Raw genomic sequence first — 24,567 nt, 5'->3', positions numbered from 1 at the left:
AAAATCTATAAAGAACTCACCAAACTCCACACCTGAAAAACAAATAATCTAGTGAAGAAATGGGCAGAAAACATGAATAGACACTTCTCTAAAGAAGACATCCAGATAGATGGCCAGCCAACAGTCACATGAAAAGATTCTCAACGTCACTCTTCATCAGGGAAATACAAATCAAAACCACACTGAAATACCACCTCACACCAGTCAGAGTGGCTAAAATGAACAAATCAGGAGACTATAGTTGCTAGAGAGCATGTGGAGAAATGGGAACCCTCTTGCACTGTTGGTGGGAATGCAAACTGGCACAGAACTCTGGAAAACAGTGTGGAAGTTCCTCAAAAACTGAAAAATAGATCTACCCTATGACCCAGTAATAGCACTGCTAGGAATTTACCCAAGGGATACAGGAGTGCTTATGCATAGGGGCACTTGTACCCCAACATTTATAGCAGCACTTTCAACAATAGCCAAATTGGGAAGAGCCAAATGTCCATCAACTGATGAATGGATAAAGAAATTGTGGTTTATATACACAATGGAATACTACTTGGCAATGAGAAAGAATGAAATATGGCCTTTTGTAGTAACCTGGATGGTACTGGAGCGTGTTATGCTAGGTGAAATAAATCTTACAGAGAAAGACAGATACCACATGTTTTCACTCTTATGTAGATCCTGAGAAACTTAATAGAAGACCATGGGGGAGGGGAAGGAAAAAAAAAAGTTAGAGAGGGAGAGAGCCAAACCATAAGAGACTCTTGAAAACTGAGAATAAACTGAGGGTTGATGGGGGGGGGGGGGCTGGGAAGGAGGGGTGAGTGGGTGATGGGTATTGAGGAGGGCATCTGTTGGGATGAGCACTGGGTGTTGTATGGAAACAAATTTGACAATAAATTTCATATTAAAAAAAAAAGAATGAATGGGTTAACCAAGATTTTAAAAAGGAAATTAAAAAGTACATGGAAACCAATGAAAATGAAAACACGACAGTCCAAAATCTTTGGGATGCAGCAAAGTGATCATAAGAGGGAAGTATATAGCAATCCAAGCCTTCCTAAAGAAGGAAGAAAGGTCTCAAATACACAAGCTAGGCTTACATCTAAAGGAGCTGGAAATTGAACAAAAAATAAAGCCCCAAAACAACTAAAAAAGGGAAATAATAAACATTAGAGCAGAAATCAATGATAGCAAAAAAGAGAAAAAAAAGAATGGATCAATGAAACAAGGACAAGGAGCAGGGTCTTTGAAAGAATTAACAAAACTGATAGCCCCTAACCAGAATAATCAAAAAGAGAAAGGAAAGGACCCAAATGAATAAAATCATGAAGAAAAGAGTAGAAATCACAACCAACACCACAGAAATACAAAACAATAATAAGAGAATATTATGAACAATTATATGCCAAAAAATTGGGCAACCTGGAAGAAATGGACAAATTCCTAGAAACACATAAACTACCAAAACTGAAACAAGAAGAAATAGAAAATTTGAACAGATCCATAACCAGTAAAGAAATGGAATCAGTAATCAAAATTCTCCCAGCCAACAAGAGTCTAGGGCTAGCTGGCTTCCCAGGGGAATTCTACCAAACATGGAAGAGTTAATATCCATTCTTTTTAAGCTGTTCCAAAAAAATAGAAATGGAAGGAAAACTTCCATACTCATTCTATGAGGCCAGCATTACCAGACAAAGAACCCACTAAAAAGGAGAATAACAGACCAGTTTCCCTGATGAACATGGATGCAAAAATCATCAACAAGATAATAGCAAATTGAATCCAAAAATACATTAAATGAATTATTCACCACTATCAAATGGGATGTATTCCTGGGCTGCAGGGGTGGTTCAATATCCACAAATCAATCAATGTGATACATCACATTAATAAAAGAAAGGGTAAGAACCACATGACCCTCTCAATAGAAGCAGGAAAAGCATTTGACAAAATACAGCATCCTTTCTTGATAAAAACACTCAAGAAAGTAAGGATAGAAGGAGTATACCTCAACATCATAAAGGTCATATACAAAAGACTCAACAGCTAATATCACCCTCAATGGGGAAAACTGACAGCTTGCCTCCTAAATTCCTAACCATAGAGGTAAAATATCTGTATGCTGAAAACTATAGAAAGCTTATGAATGAAATTGAAGAAGATACAAAGAAATGGAAAAACATTCCGTGCTCACAAATTGAAAGAATAAATATTGTTAAAATGTTGATACTGCCCAAAGCAATCTGCACATTCAGTGTAATTCCTATCAAAATAACACCAGCATTCTTCACATAGCCAAACAAACAATTCCAACATTTGTATGGAACCACAAAAGACCCTGAATAGCCAAAGGAAGGTTGAAAAAGAAAACCACAGCTAGAGGCATCACAATCTCAGACTTTAACCTGCATTACAAAGCCATAATCATTAAGACGGTGTGGTATTGGCACAAAAACAGACACATAGACCAATGGAACAGAATAGAGAACCCAGAAATGGACTTACAAATGTATGGCCAACTAATCTTTGACAAAGCAGGAAAGAATATCCAATGGAAAAAGACAGTCTTTTTCAGCAAATGGTGTTAGGAAAACTGGACAGCAACACACAGAAGAACGAACCTGGGCTACTTTCTTACACCATATACAAAAATAAACTCAAAATGGATGAAAGACCTAAATGTAAGAAAAGAAACCATCAAAATCCTAGAAGAGAAAACAGGCAACAACCTCTTTGATCTTGGCCACAGCAACTTCCTACTAGACATGTCTCTTGAGCCAAGGGACATAAAAGCAAAAATGAACTATTGGGACCTTATCAAGATAAAAAACCTTCTGCACTGTAAAGGAAACAATCAACAAAACTAAAAGGCAACTGACGGAATGGGAGAAGATATTTCCAACTTACATATCAGATAAAGGGTTAGTATCAAAAATCTATAAAGAACTTATCAAACTCAACACCCAAGAAATAAATGATCTAGTGAAGAAATGGGCAAAAGACATGCATAGACACATTTACAAAGAAGACATCCAGATGGCTAACAGACACATGAAAAGATGCTCAATATCACTCATCATCAGGGAAATACAAATCAAAACCTTAATGAACTACCACCTCACACTTGTCAGAATGGCTAAAAATAACAACTCAGAAAAGAACAGATATTGGCAAGGATGAAGAAAAAGATGAACATTTTTGCACTTTTGGTGGGAATTCAAACTGGTACGGCCACTCTGGAAAACAGTACGGAGGTTACTCAGAAAATAAACAATAGAGCTAATCTATGACCCAGCAATTATACTACTAGGTATTTATCCAAAGATTACAAAAATGCTGATTTGAAGGGGAACCTTGCACCCCAATGTTTACAGCAGCACCATCAACAGTAGCCAAAATATGGAAAGAGGCCAAATGTCCATTAACTGATGAATGGATAAAGAAGATGTGAGATACATATAATGGAATATTACTAGGCAATCAAAAAGAATGGAATCTTGCCATTTGCAACAATGTGGATGGAACTAGAATGTATTATGCTAAGTGATCTAAGTCTGTTGGAGAAAGACAACTATATGATTTCACTCAGGTGGAATTTAAGAAACATAATGGATGAACATAGGGGAAGAGAAGGAAAATTAAGATAAAAACATAGAGAAAAGCAAACCATAAGTGACTATTAACTATAGAGAACAAACTGAGGTTTGCTGGAAGGATGTGGGTGGGAGATAGGCTACATGAGTGATGGTCATTAAAGAGGGCACTTGTTGGGATGAACACTGGGTATCATATGCAAGTGATTAATACAAAATTCTTCTCCTGAAACCATTATTACACTATATATTAACTAACTTGGATTTGAATAATAAAAAAAAACTAACCCAAATATTTTAAGAAAAAAAAAAGAAAGGATTCAAAAATACTACATATGAAAGTATTCAAAACAAAGAGAATACATGCATTACTTCCCTATACACTGACAAATACATTGCTGAGAGGAATTGAAGAAGTAAACAATGAAAGGTGGGAATGCAAACTGGTGCAGCCACTCTGAAAAACAGTATGGAGTTTCTTCAAAAAGTTACAAGTAGAACTACCCTACAACCCAGCAATTATACTACTAGGTATTTAACCAAAGCATACAAAAATATAGATTCTAAAGGATACATGCACCCTGATGTTTATAACCACATTATCAACAATAGCCAATCTGTCCATCAACTGTTGAATGGATAAAGATGTGGAATGTGCATGTGTGTGTATATATGTGTGTATATATGTATATATGTGTGGAATGGAATATTGGAACGGAATATTACCCAGTCATCAGAAAGAATGAAATCTTGTCATTTGCAATGATTTGAATGGAGCTAGAGCGTATTATGCTAAATGAAATAGGTCAGTCAGAGTAGACAAATACCATATGATTTTACTCATATGTGGAATTTAAGAAACAGTACAGATGAACCTTAGGGTTTGGGAAAAGAAGAAGAGAGGGAGGCAAACCATAAGTGACTCTTGACTATAGAGAACAAACTGAGGATTGCTGAAGGGAGGTTGGTGGGGGGATGGGCTAAATGGGTGATGGGTATTAATGAGGGAATTTGTTATGATGAGCCCTGGGTGTTATATGTAAGTGATGAATCACTAAATTCTACTCCTGAAACTGATATTATACTAGTTAACTAACTAGTTAAATGTTTAAATGAAAACTTAAGAAAAAAGAGAGAAGTAAATAATGAAGAGATATATATTGATCAAGCATTGGAAATGTTAAAATGCCAAAGCTCATCATATGGGACTACAGATTCAATAAAATCCCAACCAAAATACCAGCTGGCTTTTAAAATAGGTATTGACAATCTTACTTAAAAATTTGTGTGAAAATTTACCAGACCAAAAATAACCAGGAATTGAAGATTGAGAACTAAGTTGTAGAGATGACACTACTTGATTTCAAGTTTTACTATAAAGATTCAAAAAGAGAATTTGGTATTGACATAGAGGAGAGAATGAATCAGAATGAATCAGAATGTAAAATGTTGAAACAAACTCAATATATGTAATCAACTGATTTTTTACAAAGATGCCAAAGAAATTCATCTGGATTATATCTACTCTAATAAAAAGATTCCTACATATTGGAGATTCAGTGTCAAACAAGAGAAATACAGTTCTTCCCTAATGGAGTTTTTAGTTTTGTTTAAATAAAACCACGACCAATATAAGAAATCATGTGGAGAAATCTAAGATTTTTAGTATAGGAATTTGTGTCCCAGTAAAAAGGAACTTTTTTCCCCCCAAGACATTGAGAGTTCTAACCCCTTCTGCTCACTTTAAAGGAACCTTTCCAATCTACATCCACAAGGTATCGCATTTCTTCATCCTAGAACTGGTTTTACAACAATATATAAAAGCTATGGCATGAGTAACTAAGATAACAACACCAAACAGACCTCTAGATACTGAGAAAATAGTTCAAGGAAAAAAGAATAGCACAAATAAAAAACTCTTTTAAATATATTTGGAGAGGGATTCAAAAAGACCTTACATCAACAAAACAAAAACACAGCTTCTATGGCAAAAGAACAGAGAAACAGATAAGGGCACTTACATCTTAAATATGATTGCTAAAAAAAAATAGTAACACCAAAAAGTGAAAGATATTTAAATCATAAAATGGCAACATAAGTAGATATAAAAATAAGACAGTAAAGACAAAACTAGAGAGGGATATTTCAGCATTTGACCAAAAGAAATCCCCTAAAGCGAGAAAATAAATATACAAATAAGGAGAGAAAGTGTTCATCAGAGGAAAAAAAATATAAAAATAGAAGAGAACAATTCCTAGATTTGAAGATACAGGCTCACTGGTTCTAGATCTAACTCATAAAAAAAAGAAGTTCACACCAGGAAATGTGTGACTATAAAATTTGGGTTACAAATTATAAAGGAATGTCCTAAAAAGTGTCATGAAAGAACAAAAAATCAAACAATTTAAAAGGAGCTAACCTAATTTTGGATTTCTCATCAGGAAGACTGAATAATAGAAGTGGCTAATGACTTCACATGATTTTGAACATAGATTTTACATCCAAATAATCAGATATGAGGGCAGAATAGAAATATTTCCTTGCATGGAAATTCCTGCGTTTCATCTTTTTTTTTTTTAAAGAACATTCCTGGATGGAGAGAAAAAACAAAAGAAGAATACAGGAGATACAAATAACAGTAGATTCAGTGCAGTTAAACAGGTTCAGAAACTCTTAGAACAAAGAAGGCACAGGAAGAGCCTTTCATACTGGGATAAACTTGAGGATGAGGACTGACCATTATTTATATTTTTTATTCACATCTAAAAGAAAACTACAGGAAAAAAAATTTCCAAAGTGTCAGAACCAAAAGTTAAACAATGAAAACTATAATACTTGAAAACATTTGAGAAAAAAAATGAGAGAGATAATAATAAAAGAAAACAAGAAGATAAATAGTAAAATAATGGTAATAATTCACTTAACTTTGAAACCAACAACATTTGTCTTTGGTTAGCACAGTGTTGCCACATTAGGTGCATTAAAAAGGCAATAAAATCTATACTGCTTATTGTAACACAGTATTTCAATATAAAGCTTAAGTGTCTCCATTCAGAATGCAAACATTATCCCAGACAAAGGTAAAAGGCAATGTATAACAACAGGTGAATGAGATGTGCAAAGTAGGGAGGAAGGTTGGAGGAAATGGCAAGGGAACTAATATCCTTTTTTTAAATAGAGAAAGTTGAATGTTGTGGCTAACGTTGGTGGGAAAAAAGTGTTTAAATATTTGAAGATAAACTAAAGAACTTTCAAAAATTAATATAACTTTCAAATATTTGAGGAACAGAACAGCACAGGAGTGTAAGTGATCTGAATCCACATTTTTCTTGGGGGAAACCAAAAGATACATTCTGTAGTTGGTAGGCAAGGACAAAGTATTAAGCTGGGTCCTAATTCTTATGTTAATAAGAAGATCTAAAATAAGGAGATTGAATAGGAAATTATTTCTATTCATTACAAGATCTTTTTTTTCAATCCTTATTGTGTACCTATGTTACTATGATAAAAAAACTTAAAATGAATGGAGACTAATTGGGCTTTTCTAGGAAAAAGCAGAGCTCCCTAAATATTCAAGTTGCATCTGAAAAGAATATAGTGAAAATTAATGACAAAAGTCATTATAAATATTATTTATATTTATATAAATATATATATTATGATATATATATATTTATATAAATATTTATAAATATTTATAAATATTTATAAATATTATAAAATAATAAAGACAATAATAAAGACAAAAGTCCTGTCTGTTATTTGGTAAATTAATAGTTTAGGGAAATCAATGGGATAACTGAATATAAGTCAGAATTTGGGATATATGGACATATTGATGATATTGTATACTGAATTAGAGACTAGAAAGTATTTTGAAAAGTAATCAGGAGTTTAACCAACATGGTAATGTTCAGTTGTTTTACATCTAAAATGGTAGGTATTTCTCTTAAACCCACTCCATGCATGCCCTTTATGTTGATGTTTAACTGATCACCATCAATACAAGGATGTCATGTGTACAGGCTGCTTCCACATAGAGATTCCTCTCTAAAGATCAATAATCTCAAGTATTCTCAATTTGGGTAATTCTACCCACAGCCCTAGTCAATGGTGCAAAGACAAGTACACCAAATTAAAACAATTTCCGGATAAAGAGTCTTTCTTCCGTTAGAAAACTATAAATAGTAAATGTCTTTTGGCTTTTTGGAAAGCTAGTCTCTAGATTTTGTTACCAAATCTTTCAGCAACTTCTTTCTGCAGAATGAAGATCTTTTACTATTTCCTCCATTTTCTGTGTTATGTGACCTTCATTCTACCAGGTAAAATAGATGTTTGTTTATATGTAACATAGAGCTTACAGCTAAAAATAGAAACACCAGATTATGAAGTAGAAAATGCAGTTTCTTAACAATCTTGTCAATTCAAGAAGTCTCTTGATTATGTTGAATTTCAGTTTACTCATATAGAATAGTGTTATACTAATGTACTCAACTCAATTTGAAAATTAATATGTAGATAAAATGAAATGATTCAGGTAGATCCTTTGGCCTTGATTTCTTTTAGATATTTACATTATTTTTTTAAATATAATTTTAAAAATGTATTTGCAAACTTCAGAAGTGAAGGCTTCATAATAAATTGGACCCAGGGAAGATGAATGATTGAGAATAACAGAATATATCTCCTGTGATATTAATAACAGAATCTACAAATTGATCCAGGCTACAGTCTCAGAATACTCTGGGCAATGAAGCACAGCAGGAATAAAATGTCAAATAAAGGCATAGTACTGCAAAAAAATCCTTGTTGAGTTTCAAGTTAATGCATTAGTAAAGAAATTAAGCAATGGCTTTATTTTTTTAAATGTTTATTTATTTATTTTGAGGGAGAGAGAGAGAGAGAGAGAGAGAGCAAGCATGAGTGGGAAAGGGACCGAAAGAGAAGGAGATAGATAATATCCCAAGCACCTTTGCACTGTCAGTGCAGAGCCTGATGCAGGACTTTAACTCACCAACCATGAGATCCTGACCTGAACTGAAAACAAGAGTCAGCTGCTTAACTGACTGAGCTACCCAGGCACTCCAGCATTGACTTTATGGATCAATTAAAAATAATCAAAATACATAGTGCAGTAAAGTGCTTCATGGTGATTATATGATTTTCTTGAGAGGTGTATCCTCTGAGGTAATCCAGGCTCTCTAACAACGAAGATGTAAATTGATATGCAGAAGTATTCGTATTTGGACCTAGAAAGTTGGAACTTCAAAAGGTACAACACGTAACAGAAAGAGAATTTAATTCAAATTTAGATTTATTTTATTTGAAAGTTTATTTATTTATTTTGAGAGAGAGAGAGAGAGCTGGGAAGGGCAGAGACAGGAGAGGGGGAGAAAGAATCCCAAGCAGGCTCCACACTGTCAGCACAGAGCCCAGTGAGGGGCTTGAACCCACCAACCAAGGGATCATGACCTGAGCCCAAATCAAGAGTCAGATGCTTAACTGACTGAGCCATCCCGGCACCCCAAACTTAGAAGATTTAGATTTTATTACTAGCTTCCTACTTAATAACTTGTGAACCTTGCCACTCAGAGAATTTAAGTGATTTACCAAAGTTTTTAACAATAAAACAGAAAATGTAAGCAGAATCAATAACAACCACAATTTTTTAAGAATAAAATGTCCGCTGTAAAATGTACTTGTTAATTGTATGTACCTCAAAAGACTGCAGTTAGGATTTAGTGCAATAATGTACCAGTAACTAGTCCTACAAACTGAAAATTAGTCTATCAGTTGGGGTACTATTATAATTATTATGGTTGTTACTATTATACTTATTATTAGTAATGAAAGGGGACTGAGGAAGTAAGGACCTCAAATATGATTAGGGAGGATGTTGAGGTGCATGGGGCTAGCGTGTCAAGCAATAACCACGTAACAATGAGTGGCTAGTAATCTGAGCACAATGCTGGACACTAAGGAAACAGAAATAAAAGAAAGACTCAGTAATTCTCTAGGCATACTTAAAAATATAGTTGATTAAACTCAGATAAGTCAATAAATTGCTTGATTTAGAAGATTTATATAAGTATGCTTTAAATAGCAAGAATGGTGGGATTATGGCCCAGCAATTGTAGAGGTTTGGGAAAATGTCCTGAATTCTCTGATGAAGAGCTTTAAAATTAGGGATAAGACTCTTGTATTTAGACTCTGGAAGATGAGAGAAAGAAAGGGCAGATAATTAAATACAAGTGTCTAGAATGTGCCAAACCCCATTTCATAACTTCTCATGTAGATATCTAATCTGACCTTCCAGATAGATAACATTATCAGATACCTCTTATTGCCTCTTTTTAAGAAGAGGAAAATTACATCAGAGGTTTTCAAGGTCACACTTATTATACTATATGTGATAAGTAGAATATAAATACTGGAGTGCAAGATCCTAGCATATTTGTTCCTTATATTTCATCAGGTTTTCTATAGAAGGCACTGAGGTTAATGTAAAAGCTGAATAGATTATTTGGTGAAAAGCAGTGAGGTCACATGGGAAGATAGCTGGACTTCAGATGTAAAGGGTTCGGATGTACAGGATCTATACCATCAAACTCAACATTTGCTGAGCTTTGCAGAAAGCTTTAAATAATGCAATGAAGACTCTTGGTCTAGGAATATGACCACAAACTTTCCTTTACTTTTTGATCATTCAAACAGATACTAAATTATAACGTCTACTGAAATGGACAGAATGCTATATATTTGGCCCTTGCTAGACTAAAAAATAGGAAAAGTAATACAAGGTATCAGAGCGAGTGGCTTTGAAAGAGTTCGTAGAGTAATAGTTCCAATTGCACAATGGTGTGGTTTGGCTATTAGCAAAACCTTCAAGTCTCTAAAGAAGCTATAAAAACTGTTCAATCTAAGTGGATACTTTGTGAAGATGTAAGATGAATGTTTGATCCAAGCAGAGTGATACCATGCTGGAAAGTGAATTACAGAAAATTGATAGAGAACAATGCTGACGATGGTTAAAACAGAATGAACAGTATTTTAAGCAGTGTTTTAGTACAAGAGTAATATAATCCACAGAGATAGTGAAAACAGCGTACTACAGTGATTTATAGAGTGAGTTTGCCATCAAATAGATCAGAGTTTATATTAAGGACCTGAGGCTCCTTTGTGATTGTGGAGAAGCTTTAATTCTTTTAACTGTACAATGGATGGTAAGATAATTAATTTTATAAGGTTTTGCAAAGATTCAGAGATAATGTAAGAAAAATATTTACCACTTTGAATATCATATTGCAGTATTTCGAGAAATGGGAAAAAAAGAAGTAAAAAACAAAAAAGGGGGAGAGGAAATAGTTGAGGAGAAGAAATACAAGATGGTTTCCCTGTAGAGCCAGTTGTTAAGATGTGTCAAAATGGATCTTGAATGGCAGAAACATGGTGGCCTTGGAAACTTTATGATATATTGCATGGTGAATGGAAAGCTGAGTCTAAAATAGTGGAGGAGAGACATTCACCTGTGTTGAAATGTTTATGAGAAGACAGTATCGGTCCCAGTGCTCTAGAGTTTATTACAATTATTATTATTTTTTTTATTTTTAAAATGTTAACGATTATTTATTTTTGAAAGAGAGACAGAGAGACAGAATGTAAGCAAGGGAGGGGGAGAGACAGGGGGAGACACAGAATCTGAAGCAGGCTCCAGGCTCTGAGCCGACAGCACAGAGCCTGACTTGGGGCTCAAACTCACATGAAACTGCAAGATTGTGACCTGAGCTGAAGTCAGATGCTTAACCAACTGAGCCACCCAGTTGCCCCTAGAGTTTATTAAATTTAAAATCAAGTTGATTTGGTTACTTGAGAATTATGATAAAATGTTGGAAGAAAAGTGGAGCTCGTTAAAATAAATAACCTTCTTCAATTGGCTAGGATTTCACAGATAACTAAATATCTTCCCCACTAATCCAGAAAGATGACATATGACAAATCCCATGTTAATGCTTCCTTTGTGGCAATGATTAGTTTAATTAATTAATTTACATTAGTTAAGGTAATTTGCAAATTAGTCATAATTCCTTTCTATATTTTTACCCACCTGACTTAAAGAATTATACTTTCTTGAATAAACCAAGGAACAAATCAAACACAAATATTAATACATTAGAACATTTATGACTTTCATATGAGAGTACTATTAACTGATATGAAGTCTCTTCAATAGTAGAGATCCAGGCACTAACCATAAGAAAAGATTTAAGTAACTCTTGCCAAACTAACAATATTTGAGGAATACAAAAGAAAACAAGGATTTAATTCTAAGACCTGAATACAGGTGGGTAAGAGATGGGGAACAGAAAGTGATATAAAATACCCACTTACCTAACTTTGAGTTAAGACATCAAAGTCCAGGGAATTGACAAATAATTCAACATAAAGAGGCTAAAATTATTTTATTTAAATTTGTCTAAGGTAAAATTTTTCCTGCATTCAGGTGAAGTCTGGAAACCCATTTGTTAAACATATGTACAGTATATTAACAAGTATTTATTACTAATGATTCTTTGTATGTGTACACATATTCATCTTAATAGGATTCCATTTTGTCATTCTGTAGTCAACCTCCAATTTTCACATCTTCAGGTTCCTCTATAATCATAAAATAATTAAGGGTCTTAGAGGCAGCCAAGTCTACTATGAGTATCTAGTTTGAGACAATATCCGGTATGTCAGTTTCCAACTTTTTTTTTTAATGTTTATTTATTTTTGACAGAGAGAGAGAGACAGAGCATGAGTTGGGGAGGGGCAGAGAGAGGGAGACACAGAATCAGAAGCAGGCTCCAGGCTCTGAGCTGTCAGCACAGAGCCCGATGCAGGGCTAGAACTCACAGATAGCAAGATCATGACCTGAGCCAAAGTCAGACATTCAACTGACTGAGCCACCCAGGAGCCCCAGTTTCCAACTTTTTTTGTAGAGGCCATAGATTAAATATTTAAAATGTTGAAAGCTGGGTTAAGCATGTATTAGTTTTGCAGCAAACGTGGGCAATTTATTTGGTTACTGAAAGCCTGAGGTTGTTTGTTTGTTTGTTTTTTATTTGAGAGAGAGAGAGCAGGGTAAGAGGGGCATGTTCTGGAGCCAGACAGGGTCTCGATCTCATGGCCCTGGCATCATGACTTGAGCCTAAATCAAGAGTTGGACGCTCAACCAACTGAGACATGCAGGTGACCCAAAAGCCTCAGGTTTCGTATCTGAACAGCATCTACCTCAAAGTTTTAGAGTAATTAAATGAGATCACATGTAAAACATATTTAAAAAAGTACCTGACACATAGTAGGTTTCAATGAATGAAAACTATTTGTGTTATTATTAGTTTTTGAACCTAAACATATCATATCCTCTTTCAACTCTAGGATGAGAATCATACTACTTTGTCTGCCTGTTTCATGTCCTTTTTATACTGCTTCTGTTCATTTGAATAACCCTTACTAACTTTTTAGGGTCTACATTTTCATATCACTTTTTTATGATACAACAACCATGACAAAAGCAAACACTTAACCTGTTCACACATTGGACCCAATATATGTCTCTATTATGGTACTTAATTAACCTCTCTCTCTCTCTCTCCCTCTCTCTCTCTCTCTCTCTCTCTCTTTTTTTTTTTTTTTTTTTTCATGCCTGTGTATTTATCTCTTTGCCTCAGTGTTTTGCTTTACCTCCAGAAAGAGCACACTGCCTGGTCTAAAAGTTGTAGTTAACAATGATTTAGCTTCAACTATAGTCTTTTGTTCACCATTAATTAATAACAGTTCTTAATCTGTGAGAAACTATTATGTTCCAAGCACTGTTGTAAACTTGTTTACATGTTAACTCATCGTGTTTCACAAAGACTCTGTGAATGAGGTACCATTGTCTCCATTTTAGAGATGATGCAACTAAGGCTCTTAGAGCTTACCCAAAGTTACACAACTAACAAATACCAGCATTCAAATTCAAGCTTAAAGTCCATGGCAACCAACTCATCTTCACTCCGCAGTTAGAAAGAACTATCATATGCACCATACAAAGATTTTGAAAAACAAGAATAGTGGTTTGTTTGCTCTACCTGTTGTTACAACACACTATAAAATCATAGTCTGTTTCACATAGCAACTTGATGTTAAAGCACACTATAAAATTATAACAATTTTTTCATATAACCTCTCCTATGTACTGAGGGGGATAGATGGACAAAAAGAAAAAATACCATAAAACAATTGGTTAAAGGCATTACAGAGTACACTGGTCAATTAAAAGTTACAGTGAAGAGATTGTGTTGAGATCAACCTCTGAAACAGCTCTTCTCCCTAGAAGCATCTATCTACTCTTAAAAAGTCAAGAAAGAAGTTGAAGAGCAGAAATCTGATAGCCTTGTGCTACCTTTGGGGCAAAAATTATAATTCAGTCTGTGAAGGAGGGAGAACTATGGAAATACTGGTATGTTTTGGCTGAGGAACCCAAAAAACTACAAGCTAGGTCTAAGTTAACAGGACGTTAGTCCAACTGTCCAGTCATCCCAGGAACGAATGCCCAGTTTTACATTATCTTAAGTTCCATAAATGGTTTCAGATTATCCAGGAAGGTTGGCTGGTAGCCCTGGAACAATACTAAATGGAACAATAATAAGTCATTTCTGGAGAAAGATAATATCATTCTAGACCTCAAGCTATTTTCTTGATTATTCATTAAAAATGTATGTGACAGGGTTGCCTGGGTGGCTCAGTTGGTTAAACAGCCAGCTCTTGATTTTGGCTCGGGTCATGATTTCACAGTTCGTGGGTTCAATCTCCATGTCCGACTCTATGCTGACAGGGCAGAGCCTGCTTGGGATTCTCTCTCTCCCTCTCTCTCTGACCTCACTGCTTGCTCTCTCTCTCTCTCTCTCAAAATAGATAAACTTAAAAACAATGTATGTGACAAAAGTAATCAGGAACAAGTGAAAACAGGACTATCCTATCAAAAATCAGTTCTGATGCTTCATCAGCACAAGAGAACAGATGAACAAGGGATCCAGATGATGAAGTTACCAGACCCAGACTTTAAAATAACTGTGTTTTTGTTTAAATAAATAAAAACAAAGTAAAAACTTGGCATAGAAGTGAACACTATAACAAAGAATAAAAATAAAATTCCCGAACTGAGAAATATATAAAGCAAAATGAAATATGTAATGAATGTGTTGAATAGTAGTTTATGCATAATTGGTGAGATATTTAATGATGATGAAAGATGAACCAGAAGAAAATATCCTGAATGAAACAAGAGGTTGAAAATAGGGGGGGGGGGGCGCCTGGGTGGCGCAGTCGGTTAAGCGTCCGACTTCAGCCAGGTCACGATCTCGCGGTCCGTGAGTTCGAGCCCCGCGTCAGGCTCTGGGCTGATGGCTCAGAGCCTGGAGCCTGTTTCCGGTTCTGTGTCTCCCTCTCTCTCTGCCCCTCCCCCGTTCATGCTCTGTCTTTCTCTGTCCCAAAAATAAATAAACGTTGAAAAAAAAGAAAATAGGGGGGAAAAAAGTGAGGGAGGGAGGGAAAGATGAAGGAAAGTAGGAAAGAAGGCAGGGAGAAAATAAAGAAGGAAGGTTGGAAGGAAGAAAGAAAAAGCATAGTTAACTGCAAAAACAAAAACAAAACCCTAAAACAATAAAGTAAAGCAAAATTTGAAGAAAACAACAGATCACTTTCAAAGAATCATATGTTAAATTGGAAGCTGACTTCTCAAAAAAGACAACAGGGAAAGAAGTCAAAAGACAATGCAGTGAAATCTTCAGAGTCCTGAAAGAAAATAACTGCAATCTAGAATTCTGTATCAAATGAAAATACTGTTCAGGAGTGAAGGTAACATAAGGTTATTTTCAGTCCAATAAAAACAGATTTCAAAATCAGAACTCCTATATTAAGGGAATTCTTAAAAGCACTATTTGGCCAGAAAGAATGATTTTCTATGTGGAACTTAGAAACACAGAAAAGCATTTTTTTTTATAAGACTTTGATAATTTGAAACTTCTAGCACAAACAGTAAAATAATAATAAAAGATAATATAACTACACATAGTAAATGAGAAGATGGAATTATAAAAAGTAACCAATAAATACAAAAGAAGACAGAAAACATAGCAGAATATATTTTACCCATTATATTGCTATTATAAATATTAATGTGCAGTTAAAAAACAAAAGTGAATCTTTTGAATATAGTGAATATAGTTTTGAATATAGTGAATAGTTTACATGAGAAATATCTAATATATGAAAAAATAGAAATTATAAAAATCTAGGGGCACCTGGGTGGCTCAGTGACTAAGGTCCGACTCTCCATTTTGGTTCAGGTCATGATTTCACAGTTTTGTGAGCTCGAGCCCTGTGTCGAGCTCTGTGCTGGCAGTGCAGAACCTGCTTGGGATTCTCTTTCTCTCCCTTTCTCTTTGACCCTCCCCTGCTCACACTGTCTCTGTCTCCAAAAAAAAAATAAATAAACTTAAAATTATAAAATCTAAAGGATAGGAAAAGATGCAAAAACCCAACAAAAGCATGGTGAAGTAGCTATATTAATATTATATGAAGTAGACAGTAAGAAAAAAATGCATTCCTAGAGACATTCATGGTAATAAAAGATTCAATTCAACAGGATAATATTGCAACCATAAATTTAATGCAACAAATGACTTTGGCTTGAAATATGTAAGAAAAAAGATAGAAATATAAAAAAACAGAGAACATTAGAACAATGGGCGATAATAACACACTTTCCTCAGTTACATGGAACAAAGGGAAAAACGGGGTCGCCTGGGTGGCTCAGTCTGTTAAGTGTCCAGCTTCAGCTCAGGTCATGATCTCATGGTTCGTGGGTTCCAGCCCCACATCAGGCTCTGTGCTGACAGCTCAGAGCTTGGAGCCTGCTTGGGACTCTGTGTCTCCCTCCCTCTCTCCCCCTCCCCTGCTCATGCTCTGTCTCTCTATGTCTTCAAAAAATGAATGGACATTAAAAAAAATTTTTTAAGAGAAAAGCAACAATATAAATGTAAGAATAAAGAAGATATAAACATGAAGACTAACAAAACTTGACCTAATTCAAATAATAAATATCAATGAGTACTAGAGATATTTTATCTAATGGTAATAAAAATGAGATAACACAAGCTCATGGAATAAAGCAACAGTAGTGTTTACAGGAAATTTATACCATTATATTCATATATCTAAAAGGAATTAATTTTAAAAATGTAAATGAAATTTAATTCAAGAAGTTAGAAATAGAAAATCAAATTAAATCCAAAGTTATAAGGATATAATAAGACATCAGCAGACACTAGACAAAATCATAAAAGCTAACTTTTGTTTTCGGAAAGACTAGTAAAATTAATAAAGCTTTAAAAATGAATAAGTCATAGGACTTTACAGCAAGGTGACCATAGTTAATTATAGTATTGTATATTTGAAAGTTGCTAAGAAAAAAAAGAAAGTTGCTAAGAGAGTAGAACTTAAAAATTCTCTTAAAAAGAAATCATTAAAGCTTTACCAAAACTGAAAAAAAGAGAGGAGGCAAAAATGAACTTTATCAGAGATATTAATGCATTGCTACAGGTAGCAAAATTATATTGTAATGATATATGGACAACTCTATGATAATGCATTCAAAAATTTATTTGTAATGGCTAATTTCTGAAGAATACAACGAAATTAATCTGACCAAAAAAAGAAAAAGAAAATATACATACTTCTAAACTCATTAATGGAATAGAGCCCATAATAATTAAACTTCCTACAAAGAAAATATTTGATACAGATGGCTTCACTGTTGAATTCTACCAAACTTTAAAAAAGAAATGTAACTGATTATACACGAACTATTTCAGAGAATATAAAATGAAGGGATTCTTCTAACTCATTTTGTGAGATGCACATTACCTGGTGTAAAACTGATAAGGACATCCTGAGAAAGAAAATTAAAGGCCAACTTCACTCATGAATATGGATGCAGAAATCGTTTAAAAAATAACTAGAATCAAAACCCAGCAATATCAGAAAAGTTGCTTGAAATTCATGGATTGCAAGATTAGTACAGAATTCTAAAATCAATGTCACCACATGAACAGATTACAGGAGAAAATATATGATCAGGTCAATAAATACAGATAATTATACAAAATAATATACAAAACCACTACATTATAATAAATTTGAAACAGCTAATTACATAAAACATAGATGAATCTCAAAAACAAATCTTCAGCAAAGGAAATCAGACATGAAGATGTATATACTGTGCCATTGCATTCACATAAAGTTTTAAAATCATCAAACTTAGACAACATATTATGTCAAGATAATGGTTTATTTTGAAAATGAAAGAGTAGAATGGAATATGATTGACAGGGAGCACAAAGTGATGACACCAATGTTCTACTTTCTGATCTGGATGATGTTTACATAAGGGCTTAATTTTCAATAACACTCTTCATTGAGTATTTGTGTTTGGGCACTGTTCTGCAAGTTTTATTTTACTTTTTTCTTAACTTATATATAAAGAAATAAAATATAATAAATCACATTTTTTCTATATATATCTTGATTAGCTATTTGTTTTTGTTCCAAGTATCCACATCTGCTTACCAAATAGAATAAATAGTTCAAAATAGGCCTAGAGTTTGTGAGAATTTAGAGTACAGCAGCACTAAGAATATCATGAAATCATCTCAAGGCATGAAGAGAATATTTCAAAAAACATTAGGGGATAATTATTAATGATTTAGGAGAAATGAAGTTAACTACATTTCTGATAATTATTATTGATTTAAAGAGAAAATACTATAATAAATAAAATAGAAAAATGAAAAGATTTCATGCAAGAATATCTTATAGTGAAGGTGGAATACTACATTAACTGCTCTGTATATTTCTGTATGTTTAATTATAAGAGTCTTACATTTTAAAAAATGAGCATGCATTGTCTTATAATAAAACTGTTGTTATCTAAAAACACAATTAACAAAATAAAAACAACTATAGAAAAAAATTGTTTTGCAAATAATGGGTAAAAATTATTACCCTTAAAATATGAAGAGCTCTTGGTAATTCTTCAAAAAGACAAAACAATTCTTAATGAGTGTGTGACTAATAACAGAGAATAAAGTTATGAAGCAAAAATTGATAGAACTAATAAGTGATTATAGTAAGATCATAGGATACAAGGTTAACATATAAAGTCAATTGCTTTCCTATACACAACAATGAGCAAGTGGAATTTGAAGTTAAAAACAATACCATTTATTAACACCCCCCAAAATGAAATACTTAGGTATAAGTCTAATAAAATATGTAATGATCTGGGGTGCCTGGGTGGCGCAGTCGGTTAAGCGTCTGACTTCAGCCAGGTCACGATCTCGCGGTCCAGGAGTTTGAGCCCCGCGTCAGGCTCTGGGCTGATGGCTCAGAGCCTGGAGCCTGTTTCCGATTCTGTGTCTCCCTCTCTCTCTGCCCCTCCCCCGTTCATGCTCTGTCTCTCTCTGTCCCAAAAATAAATAAAAACGTTGAAAAAAAATTAAAAAAAATATGTAATGATCTATATGAGGAAAATTATAAAACGATAATAAATGGAATCAAAGAATTAGACGAATAGAGGAAAAAAATCATGTTTATGGATAGGAAGACTCAACATTTTCAAGACATCAGTTCTTTCCAACTTGAAAGTTTCCAACTTTCCAGTGTAGGTTCATCCTTGCTAAAAACATGTACCCTTCTGGTGAACGATGTTGATAATGGGGAAGATTATGCATATATGGGGGCAGGGAGTACATAGGAAATCTCTGTACCTTCCTCTCAATTTTGTTATAAATCTAAAACTGCTCTAAAAAATAAAGTCTTTAAATTTTTTTTTAAAAAGAACTCATATGAATTCTTTTTAAAAAATTATATAACAACATAACAAGAAAAGTATATGAACAATTAAAAATTAAAAGTGTTCAAAACAAATACCAGTAGCATAAAAACTAAAATTGCAGTGGATACCATTTTATTTGGGGGGAAAATTTACATATATTGTTGTGTGGATCTAACTCTTCCACAATTATCTTAAATATGTGTCATTTGAATATTAAAATATGTACTAAAATTTTGCTTCTTATCATAATCCTAAAATATTAAAAATTTAAATATGACCTAATTGAAAAAAATTGGATGAATTGTCATATATTTCCAGGGAATATTATGTTGTTCTAAAAATTTTAAATCTTGTGGAAGAGAATAATATATAACATAAAAATGTAATATAGATTAATTTAAAACATATTTAAGTATTATATATATATGGGAATGTATAATATTTTAGTGTTTTCTTATTTTTTGACATTTTTCTAAGTTTGTTGCAATGTACACGTAGTACCTCTTTGTAATCAGGAATAATATGTTCTTAAATAAGAGATCAGTAATTTCAGTTACTCTTCTTTTACTATAGCCACATGTACCTTGGTGGATCCTAATCGGTGCTCACAAAATTTTGGTTACTGTAGCAGACGCTGCTTTAAATATGAAAAGCAAATTGATATATGTCTCTCACCAAGTAAAATTTGCTGCATTGAGAGGTTGTTTGAAGAAGACTAATCTTGAAGATGTACCTGTGACCAAAGAAGTTCATACACCAGTGCAGAGAGGTATAGGAATATAATTAGAATTTCTGTAATAAATAAACACATAAGCCAATATTGATATCTTCCTCTCTAGATGTTAATTACATATTCCGTGGAATGAGGTAGGACCTTTCTTATTTTCTCTAAGCTAGAGGTTTATGATAGAGATATATCTGGTGTTAATTTTCTAACATATGGATACAAGTTTTATACAACCACTTTTGATCTGTCACGAGTCACCTAAACTTATACAATTGAACATTTACCAACTTAACCATGACCTTAGTAGAAATCTGATTCATGAAAATTAATACCCATAGACTTATCAATTGTCTAAACGTCACCATCATGTTATTGACATTGAGGAACAGAAAACCTAAGCACAAAATGAGTGCTTAAGCCACAGTAGACTACAGTGATACTCATTGGCCATTCCTTTCTTCTCTCCAAGTTCTGCTCATTCACAAAGGCATATTCATTGAATACTATGTAATACTAATACTATTTAACTGCGTTCCAATACAACGTGAACTTTGGCTAGAATCTAGACTTATAAAACCTTAACTGGGCATTTTTGTACTTAGTCCTGAATGGGGTGGGAAAATGCATAAAATCTGTTATTTCATCCACAATGTAATTACTAGACAGCACAAATAGTCTCTGTAATGATAAAAGTTGGGGATAAAAACATGTCAACCCTTTATCAATATTCTACCAAGTTCCCAAACATATTTAGGGGACAACTAGGTAATATAGTGTCTTAAAATGCCTCTTAAAGCATGAATCAACTATCTCTAAAAAGCCAACTAAAATAAAGACAAAGTAATATCCAAATGATTGAGCACGTGGAAGTCTTTGAAAACCATTGCTAGAGCAATCACAGGAGAGTGGAAGAGGCAAAAACCTGGTTCAAGAGAGAATGAGAAGATGGAAATTTAAGAGAAAATATAGAAAATTATTTTAAAGAGTTTGGAAATAAATTGAACAAAGGAAAAGAACTGGTAGCTAGAGACCAAAATGGGGTCAGGAGTTTTGTTTTTTTTTTTCTCAATATTTATAACTGGAAAAAAATTTTTCAACAATACAGAAGACTCTAGTGGAGATCAATAAAATGAAGAGACAATTTATAGAATGAGAGAAAATGTTTGCAAACCATCTATATCAGGGGTTAATATGCAAAATATTTAAGAAATTATGCAGCTCAATTTCAAAAAACAACTTGATTTAAAAATGGGCAGAAGCATTGAATAGATCGTCTCTCAAAGAAGACATGCGAATGGCCAACAGATACATGAAAACTTGCTCAACATCATTCATCTTCAGGGAAATTCAAAGAAAAACCACAATGAGAAATCTACCACCTTACACCCTTTGAAGTGGCTAGTATTAAAAAGGCAAGTGACAACAAGTCCTGGCAAGGGGAAAAGAGAGCCCTGTGCACTGCTAATGGATATGGAAATTGGTATAGGTACCATGAAAAACAATGTAGAGGTTCCCCAAGAAATTAAAAGTAGAACTACCATATGACCCAGCAATTCCACTTCTGGGTCTATATCCAAAGTGAATAAAAATAGGATCTCAAAGAGGTATCTGCACTCCCATGTTCATTGCAACATTATTCACAATAGCTAAGATATAGAAACAACTTATGTATTTATCTATGAATAAAAGGATAAAGAAGATGGATAAAGACTGTGTGTGTGTGTGTGTGTGTGTGTGTGTGTGTGTGTGTGTCAGACCTTTGCTGGGGGCTGAGGATCCTGTGTGATTCTTACACCATAGCAGGGAGTGAAGGCATTGAACACTAACATGTAGCAGAAGCAGGAAAGCTAGGGACTGAGAAACTGGAGAAGGAAGTTGGTGAATCATGGGGTTCCTATCTGAGTAGGAGATAGAATGGGGACAAAGATAGTCTCTGGGACAAAAAGAGGCCTGAAAGATGAAAAGAAGTGAGCCCAATGTTGTGGCTGCACAAGAGAAAGTGGCAAGGAGAGCGGAAAGGCACATTCAATGCCAGAGTTGAGGAAGTACACAAGAACCTGAAAATTACAGCAAATCTGGAATAAGAAAAGCAACTGGAAGTGGCTTGAGGCTAGACTGGGAGGACTTGAGGACCGCGAGAAAGAAGCTAGGTGTTCTCTAAAGAGCAATAGGAAACCACAGAGGGCTGATCATGCCATATATACACATTGTATATATACATATATATATATATATATATATATGTGTGTGTGTATATACAATGTATATATATATATATATATACACACATGTATGTGTACAATGTGTATATATACACATGTATATATACAATGCAATATTGTTCAGCCATGAGAAAGAAGGAAATCTGGACATTTGCAACAACATGGATGGATCTTGAGGGCATTGTGCTAAGTGAGATAAGTCAGACAGAGAAAGACAAATACTGTATCATCTCACTTGTATGTAGAATCTAAAAAATCCAAACTAATAGAAACAGAATCGTGGTTGTCAGGGGCTAGGAGGTGGGAGAAATGGGAGATGTTTGTCAAAATGTACAAACTTCCAGTTATAAGATGAATAAATTCTGGGTTCCAGTGTACAGTTAACTGATGACTACAGTTAACAATACTGTATTATATACTTGCAAGTTGCTAAAACAGTAGTAGATACTGAATGGTCTCACCACCAAAAAAAAAAAAAAGACGAACAGTAACTATAGATGGATAGAGGTCTAACCTAATCACTTCACAATATATACGTGTATCAAATCATCACATTTTATACCTTCGCTTGTACACTATTATTTTTCAAACATATCTCAGTAAATCTGAGAAAAGAAATATCAAGTTGATGTGAGATGGAAGCAATACTGGCTAAATATGTTCCTGCTACTATTAAGCCTAGATATCTAGATGGGCGGTTCTATGCTTTCACACCTTTTATTTTTCTTTTGATGTTTACTTATTATTTTGAGAGAGAGACAGACAGAATGTGAGCGGGGGAGGGGCAGAGAGAGGGAGACAGACAGGCTCCAGGCTCCAAGCTGCCAGCTTGCTTGGGGCTTGAATCTACAAACTGAAAGATCATGACCTGGGCGGAAGTCAGATGTCTAACCGACTGAAACACTCAGGCACCCCTATGCTTTCACATCTTTTATCTTCTTGGTGTCTTGTCAATTTTTCCATGTGCAAAAGGAGGTTTCTTCCATGGTCCCATATCACTGTTTTACCTGTATAGTCTATATAAAAGCTGTACAATAGAAATATGATATGAGTCACATACACAAGCCATATATGTAACTAAATTTTCCGGTGATTACATTGGAAAAAAACTAGTGAAATTACTTTTATCTCAATATATCTAAAATATCTTTAAATTTTTTTAACGTTTATTTATTTTTGAGATAGAGAGAGACAGAGCATGATTGGGGGAGGGGCAGAGAGAGAGAGGGAAACACAGAATCCAAAGCAGCTCCAGGGTCTGAGCTGTCAGCACAGAGCCCAATGCGGGGGCTCAAACTCATCAACTGCAAGATCATGACCTGAGCCGAAGTCGGAGGCTTAACCGACTGAGCCACCCAGGCGCCCCTAAAATATCTTTAAAGATATAATCAATATAGGGCTCCTGGGTGGCTCAGACAGTTGAGTGTCTGACTCTTGATTTCGGCTTAGGTCATAATGCCGAGGTAGTGGAATCAAGCCCCACGCATGGAGCCTACTTAAGACTCTCTCTCCCTCAGCCGCTCTCTCCCACTTGTGCGTTCCCTCTATCCATCTCTGTAAAATAAACAAACAAGTTGGGGCGCCTGGGTGGCGCAGTCGGTTAAGCGTCCGACTTCAGCCAGGTCACGATCTCACGGTCCGGGAGTTCGAGCCCTGCGTCGGGCTCTGGGCTGATGGCTCAGAACCTGGAGCCTGTTTCCGATTCTGTGTCTCCCTCTCTCTCTGCCCCTCCCCTGTTCATGCTCTGTCTCTCTCTGTCCCAAAAATAAATAAATGTTGAAAAAAAAAAACAAACAAGTAATAAAATAAATTAAAAGATAATAAATATTAAAAATAATGAAATATTTTATGTTCTTTTTTTGTATTAAGAACTCAAGATCCAGTGTGCATTTTTACACTGATCGCACATTTAAGTTGGAACTAATTACATTTTAAATTCTCCTTGGCCTCATTGTGGGAAGTGGCTACTCTATGGGCAGTGTAGTTCTCAATCTCCTCCCTTGCTGATTTCTACTGAACTTGCTAGGTTGCTTTTTTCATTCATTCACTCAACAAAATTGTTGGACACTAATTGTGTTTTAGAGTGACAGCTCCTTTTGATTT

The 24,567-nt window shown here is 34.4% G+C and overlaps 1 protein-coding gene across 1 annotated transcript in view; it reads left to right on the top strand.

The window, feature by feature from the left end:
- Window positions 1–20,234, top strand: part of DEFB114 (defensin beta 114) — a 31,157-nt gene extending 10,923 nt beyond the window's left edge. The window contains exon 2 of the mRNA XM_045500912.1: window positions 20,053–20,234. Within this exon, the coding sequence (XP_045356868.1) occupies window positions 20,053–20,234 (182 nt within the window). The remainder of the gene's footprint in view (window positions 1–20,052) is intronic.
- The last annotated feature ends 4,333 nt before the right edge of the window (window positions 20,235–24,567 follow it).

This window comes from Leopardus geoffroyi, chromosome B2 (assembly GCF_018350155.1).
Source record: "Leopardus geoffroyi isolate Oge1 chromosome B2, O.geoffroyi_Oge1_pat1.0, whole genome shotgun sequence".
NCBI lineage: Eukaryota > Metazoa > Chordata > Mammalia > Carnivora > Felidae > Leopardus > Leopardus geoffroyi.
The sequence above is the reverse complement of the archived record's forward strand: the minus strand, read 5'-3'. Positions and strand labels throughout refer to the sequence as shown.